We start from the raw sequence: 7,580 nt of genomic DNA on the forward strand, positions 1-7,580 counted from the left end.
AATTTTCCATAATAAAAAGCTCTATTTATTAAGAAATAGTACATAGAACTTATCTGATATATATTCTTTTATGATAAATTTTGATATATTTTTTTAATAGAACAATCAATTGATTGTTTCATTATGTGCAAATTAAAAATTAAAATAACAATTTATTTATCCATTTGTAGAATAATTTGATAATTAGGTTATACACGAATATACTATAGATGAAGAAGAGCTAAATAAAAGCTAGAGTATTAACGTATTTTCTTGAATGAATGTTTTTTATTTAAATTATTGTTTTCTAAAGGTTTAATTATTCTGTTGTTCCCTATAGTTTTGCAAAATTTTTAATTAGGACCCTAAACTTTTTTTCGTTTAAATTGAGTCCTTGCACTAAATTTATTTTTTAATTGAGTCCCTACACTTTTTTTTCTTTTATTTGAGTCCCTGCACTAATTTTTTTTTAGTTGGGTTTCTATACAATTAAGCCAATTACTACCAAGAGGGACCTAATTGAAAAAAAATTTGGTACAGGGACCCAATTAAAAGGAAAAAAGTATAGGGATCTAATTAAAAATTTCGCAAAACTATAGGACCAACAGAGTAATTAAACATTTTCTAAATCCTATATTCTCATTCATGGTGAAAGGAATTTTGTTTAATTGAGCTAAAAATATATTGATTAGATATCTACTAAATATTAAGTTAGTATAATTTTACAAATCGAAAAAAAAAAACCCAAATAGTAAATGAGTATGGTCTATTAATGTATAAATAGGAATCTCTCTCAATAGTTGATTTTACTTTTATATAAAAAAAATATTTACTTTTACTATGGTGAAATAAATACAAATTTATATTAACCACTCTAAATTGTACATTCTACTTTTTTATTGGGTTATTAATAGCAATACAATAAAAAAAGATTAATCACTTAATTCATTTAACGTGTAAAAAATTGTTAATTATATATGAAATTTTTTTAAAAAAAAATAAATTAATGTATGAATCAGTTCTTGCAAATAAAACATTCTATAAGTCATTATATGAAAACTTAATGAAAATTGTTAACGTGATTCATCTTGTATGCAAATGCTTTGGCAGCTAGCAATATCCTAAGTGGTGTTCACGTTGTTTACTTCATATACTATTGTAGTTACATTTTTTAATGATGGAAGATTCTGAGCCTATAAAATTACTTTAAACTAATCATTGTAGAGAAGCAAGTTTGTACTTACTATAAATACAAATTATTATTGCTATTCCCACTTGTTATATATTTTAATCACTCAATCTTGTGCATAACTGTAAATGTAAACAATGTACAAAAAAAATCACAGAACATACCATATGAAATCATATGTATTTTGGATTGCCTTTTTCCAGTGAGCTTGAGTGTCCTTTCCCTCCTATAATTCTTTGTCTCCTCTGTCAAAGACGAAATTTATCTAAAAAGACTATATACAAAGGTCATAGTAAATAAATCATATAACAACATAAGCTCAATCCACCATAAATCTATTTAATATCAGATTATAGAATATATATACTCAAGGAATAGGTTGGAGAATTACTATGGTTAAACATACTCCCATGTTACTTAAGAAATACACAGTCTATTTAGGTTGTTGTATTCATTTCTGGGTTCCTACCTTTATTCTGTGGAATACTCCTCCAATCTTGTGACGATATATTTTTTCCAAGCGGAGAAATGTACTTGGTCAAGCTTTCAGCTATTTTTAAATGTGGCATTATTGGTGTAACATCAACTCTTGTATATTGCTGGTTCTCCTTGCTATGTTGGCCAAGTGTTGTCGTTCTCATTGAATTGAATATTGTGGCTGAAGCTGCATTTTTTTGTTTGAAAATAATAATTTTGGTTAGAATGCTTTCCACATATGTCATACTATTGTTGATGTCCTTCTAGCTTAGTTAAAATTGTAGTTACTTAATGCTCCAGAAGTAAGCTCTAGCTGATGATTTTGTTCTCCATTTGTTCCGTCATTTATTATTGCAGATTTGTTTATCCAACTGTGTGCATCTTCTAATAACTCATCCACCTTTCTCTTATTCTTGTAATTTCTCCCTTCTACATCTGCATAAATTTATTTTCAAAACATAGCATTCCCTAATTTTTTTTATATAAGTATGTGAAACTAATTGAGGTAATTGTCTCTCCTGCTAAATGAAGTAAGGATTTTCTCAAAAGAATGTATTGTAAGCTTCAGACACATATTTAAGGAATGACTCCATGAGGTATATTGCTTATAAGTACATACCTGCAATATTTGGTAGTGAGTTTAGACTGATACTTTGAAGAGGTAGTCCGATTGTGGCTTCATTATCTATGCTCATTGTTGCCATCCATTGTCTCTTCCTCTTTACATTTAGATAGTCTCTTCTTTGTTTCCTTGCCATGGCAGCAGTTAGGGGTGTGCAAAAAAATTGGTTTCACTGAACTGAATTGAAACTGAACTGAAACTGTTTTAAATAAACCAGTTCTTTTAAATAAAAAACTGAACTTAAACCATAGTTTTTATAAAAACCAGTTTTTATGGTTCAGTTTAGTTTTAAACCAAATTAAAACTGGTTTATTTATACTCTAAAATTAGTTTTTACATACTCTTTCTCTCTCTCTCCCTTCACTCTCTCTCCCCTTCCTCTCTCTCTCCTCTTTCTCCCCTCCTCTCTCCTTTCTCTCTCTCTTTCCCCTTTCTTCCTTCTCTCCCTTCTCTCTCTCCCTCTCTCTCTCTCTCTCTCTCTCTCTCCTTTTCCTCTCTCCCCCTTCTCTCTCTCTCCTCCTCCTTTTTCTCCCTCTCCTCTCTCTCTCCCTCTCCCTCCTTTCCCTCTCTCTTCCCCTTTCCTTCTCTCTCTCCTCTCCCTCCTCTCTCTCCCCCTCCCATCTCTCTTCGTCTTTCTCTCTCTCTCTCTCTCTCTCTCTCTCTCTCCCTTCCTTCCTCTCTCTTTCCTCCCTTCTCTCTTCCTCTCTCTCTCCCTCCTTTTTCTCGCTCTCCTATTTTTTTCGCTCTCTCTCCTCTCCCTCCTCTCTCTCCCCCCTTTCTTCCTCTCTCTCGCTCCTTCTCCTCTTTCTTCCCCTCCTCTCTCTCTCTCTCTCCACTTCCTCTCACTCTCTCTCCCTCTCTTTTTTTTCTCCCCTCTCCCTCGCTCCCCCTCCCTTCCCCTTCTCTCTCTCTCTCTCTCTTTCTCTCTCTCTATTTTCCCTCTCTCTCCCCTTTTGTTTCCCTCGCTCCTCTCCCTCCTCAATCTCTCCCTCCCTTTTCTCTTCCTCTTTCTCTCTTTTTTTCCCTTTTTAATCTTTCTCTCTCCTATTTCTCTCTCTCCTTCCCTTCTTTTTCTCTCATCTTCTCTCTCTTTTTCTTCCCTCCTCTCTCTCTTTCTCCTCTTTCTTCCTTTCATTTCTCTCTTTTCTCCCTCAACCTTCTCTCACTCTATATCCTACTTCTCTCTCTCTCTCTCTCTCTCCCTCCCCCTCTTTTCTCCAAAAATAAGAGAGAGAAGGAGGGAGAGAAAAAAGAGAAAAAAAGAAAAAAGAAGGAGAGATAGGAAAAAGAGAGAGAGGAGGAGGAGAAGAGAGAGAAGGGAGGGGGAGAAAGAGCGCAAGAGAGAGAGAGATTAAGAGAGAGAGGGAGAGAAAGTAAAAGAGACAGAGAGAAAGAGAGAGGGAGAGAGAGAGGAGGGGAAGAGGGAAGGAGAGAGAGGGAGAGAGAAATAGAGAGGAAGAGGGATAGGGGAGAGAGAGATAGATAGAGAAAGGGATAGAGGGAGAAAAAAGAGAGAGAAAAAAAGGAGAGGGAGAGAAAGAAGGGCAGGGAAGAGAGAGATGAGAGGAAAAGAGAGAAAGATAAGAAGAGAGAGGGGGAGTGAGAGAAAAGGAAAAGGGAGAGAGAGAGGAAGACAAAGAGAGGGGAAGGGGAGAAAGAGGGGGAGAGAGAGAGAAGAGGAAGAGTGAGAGGGGAAGGAGAGAGAGAAAGGGAGAGAAGGAGAGAGAGAGAAAGGAGGGAGAGAGAGGAAGAGAAGAAGAGAAAGAGAGGAAGAGGAGAAGAAAAGAGAAAAAGGGAGAGAAGGGAGATAGAGGGGGAGAAAGAGAGAGAGAGAGGGAGGGAGAGATAGATGGTAAGAAAGAGAATATAAAATCTAATTTTATATATATTAAGAGAGAGAGAGAGAGAGAGAGAGAGAAGGAGAGAAGAAGAGAAAGAGAGAGAGGAGAAGTAGAGGAAAGGAGAAGAGGGAGAGAGAGAGAGAGAGAGGAAGAGAGATAGGGGAGAGAGAATGAGAGAAATGGATAGAGTGAGAGAAAAGAGAGAGAGAGAGAGAGAGGGGAGAGAAAGAGAGAGGGAGAGAGAGAAAGACAAAGAGAGGGGAGGGGAGAAAGAGGGGAAGGGAGAGAGAGAAAGGAGGGGGAGAGATGGAGAGAAGAAGAAAGAGAGAGAAAGAGGGGAAGGAGAGAGAAGGAGAGAATGGAGATAGAGAGAGGAGGGAGAGAAGGAGAGAGAGAGTGGGAGAGAGAGAAAGGAGGGAGAGAGAGGGAGAAAAGAAGAGAGAGAGAGAGCAGGGAGAGAGAGTAGGGAAGGAGAGGGAGAGGGGGAGAGAGAGAGAGAGAGAGAGAGAGAGAGAGAGAGAAGGAGGGAGAGAGAGGGAAAGGGAGAGAGAGAGGGGGGGAGAGGGGGAGAAGGAGAAAGAGAAGGGGAGAGAAAAAATGTAAAAACTCTTAGACCCTTCTAATAATTTTGATGGTTTGTCTTTTAGTCTTGTTCTCTAAAACTTGATTAACCATGTTTTGTTACTCTATAGTTTATATACTTTATTTAATACTTTACTTTTAAATGTAGTTACTTTATTTTATTATTCCTTAACTTTTTTCAAACATTTGGTGTCATTGTTTCATAACCCTAGACATGATTACATATTCTAGTTTGTAATCAAATTAATTGATAAAAAAATTATTCTTTTTTTGGACATAAATTTTTTGACATGCTCATTTCAACCAAATTAAAAAATTAGTCATAATAAAAAAATTATTATGTTTTATTAATTTATAAATAAACTCGAAATTCTCAGTTTTTATCTTCTAAACATAATTAGTATTATCATATCATTGTTATTATGAAAAATTTCTTCTAAAAATTTAATATTTTATTCACTTTTATTATGTTACTTCAATTATTTTTCCGTACATAGACTGCATATTGCAAAGTGCTTATCTTATAATCAACTATAATGATAACTATCCAACTCTGTTAAATTGCAACATAATTTTTTATTTTGATAAATTTTCTGACTTAAAAAAATAGAGTTGATGTAAAAACTTTTCCTTAATTTACTTATAAGATAAATAAAAATGAATTATATTTTTTGGACCTCAATTTTTTAACATGGTCATTTCAACAAAATCATCCATGTAACTGGAGACATTTTCAACTCCGATATCATATTAACTATCCATATGTGTACATGGCAAAATTTGAAATTCATTATAACTCAATATAGTCTGTGACTTAACTTTGAATTGGATTCAGATTCAATCCTCTCCTAAATCAAGTGTTCATTTATATCTCTGCTTTCGCTATTTTTTGCAACTCAAAGCAAGCTTTAGTATGTCATGTTCTTATATCATAATTTTTCTTCTGGTGGTTAACATATAGATTAGTCATCAGTCAATATATTGGGTATATATAATTAACTAATATATGTATGCTGATTTTTTTTTGGATCTCATAATAAAGTGTGATTATTCGGTCTTTATTGCATGTTTATTTTGCCTCTTGGTCTTACCATCATATATTGTCACATTTGGGTAGTTCAGGTGTTATTAGTTTACCTACATTGTTTTTAGTCAATTATGTTCAAGATAATTGGTTGTTTTAGTCTTAATGTGATAGTTCCTTTGTATAGTTGAAAATATAACATTATCAATGTAAATATAAATAGCAAAACTCAAAATATTCATAATATCACAACATAAGAACACCACACACTACATATTATAATAAAAGAAATATATTCATGCTACATACTTCTCAATACCAAACAGCAACTACTGATCACATAGCAGCAAGTAGTTCATTAACAAAAAGATATTAGGACTAAGCAAAGATAGACTGAACATAACAATAACGATATACCTACGAACATAAATTATAACAACACAACTTAGAAACATCATAAGCATCTGGTCCTTGCTTTAACATCGGTTTCATCAAACCATATAGAGTCCTTCGGAGTGTAGAGTGTAAGATTTGATATTAACATTCTCATCCCAGCTGTGATGCAGTATATGATCCCTTCTAGATATCATGTATTTCAATTTTGAAACCAAGATATCAGTCCTCTTCACATCATTTGAACCACAAAAAGAACTCCGGTACTCTAAGACAGAAATGATATCCTTCCCTAGAAATAGTGTAGGTTGATATGGCATTGCAATACCTGAAACCTTTAACATTCTATGCCACCCTAGCTCATTGTCATCAACACGGCTCAGCTGCCACATTACAACCTGCCTGGTGAAGCCTATGTTTGCATAGGACATGAAGCCTACTCCATTGTTATAATGTGTAAGAGAATGGTAGGTTGACTTTGCATGAGATGGGATCTTTCCTTCACATGTGAACTTTTTCTGCAGGGAGAAAATGACAATGCTACGTGGCTCCATATAGTTAACTCCTTCCCAACCAATCCAATAGACTAATCCCTTATCGACAACCGAGTTGGGACCAAGTTTTTTAACATCGCTGTGAAATGATCCAAAATCTTTTCAAGCAGCATCAAATGAATTGTACAATGTCCATGACATGGACTTGTGGGAAAAATGCCTTTTGTAGACATGTAGAATTCGATACTCAATGGTATCAAACAAATACCCAAAAGCATAGAGAGAGACCGCATGGCAGCAGTGTTTTTTTGCCTCATCCGAGACATAGTTCACATTGCGGGTAAGTGGATTCCAGATGAGCAACATAGAGTTTAAGCCATCTTGGAAAAACCTAATACATAGGTTCCCATTATTAGACCCTATCATTGAGTAAAACCCAAAATGGTTTATATTGACAGGTAAATTAAGCTGAACCTGCTTTCCATTTTGTGGATTTGTCCTCAAAAGCCATTGGGAGTTGTCATTAGTTGGAGGGTATCCAACACCAATGATAAGTGTGGTGCTCCTGTTCTTATTTTCTTGGTAGTTCATCTTCACAAACAATGTTGTAGAGAGCTTGTACCTCCATGCTTTATTAAGAGTTCTACACCTTCCAGCCGTTTTTGGGTCGGTCTTTACCAAGATCTTCCACAACAGGTCGTCATTGAGGTATGGAAGGGGCACTCTCCTTGGTGGTATATCACTCATTCTTTTGATTAAGGACCAGAATTTTGTAGATAATAATTTGGATATAGTATAAGCTTTCTTCTTGTTGCTTGTTTCCATATTTACAGCAAGTTTATATATACATCCATTGTCAAGCGCTTTGTATATGATACCATTTTTTAAATAGTTGAATCTTAATGATGGGATTGTGATCCAAAGGATGGAAACAATGGTCATTTAAAAAAAAATCATAAACCCTGTATGATTCCTAATG

At 34.9% G+C, this 7,580-nt stretch overlaps 1 protein-coding gene across 1 annotated transcript; it reads right to left on the reverse strand.

Annotated features, from left to right (window-relative positions):
* Positions 1-6,763: 6,763 nt before the first annotated feature.
* On the reverse strand, positions 6,764-7,348 carry LOC107611251 (uncharacterized). The gene has a single exon (XM_016313200.1). The coding sequence runs from the start codon at positions 7,346-7,348 to the stop codon at positions 6,764-6,766; it is 585 nt and encodes a 194-aa protein (XP_016168686.1).
* Between the last annotated feature and the right edge of the window lie 232 nt (positions 7,349-7,580).

This window comes from Arachis ipaensis, chromosome B8 (genome assembly GCF_059453495.1).
Source record: "Arachis ipaensis isolate K30076 ecotype BB chromosome B8, ASM5945349v1, whole genome shotgun sequence".
Lineage (NCBI taxonomy): Eukaryota > Viridiplantae > Streptophyta > Magnoliopsida > Fabales > Fabaceae > Arachis > Arachis ipaensis.

What these genes read in the sequence shown, in the direction of transcription:
- LOC107611251 (XM_016313200.1), bottom strand. Translation starts at nt 7,348, where the DNA reads ATGAGTGATATACCACCAAGGAGAGTGCCCCTTCCATACCTCAATGAC.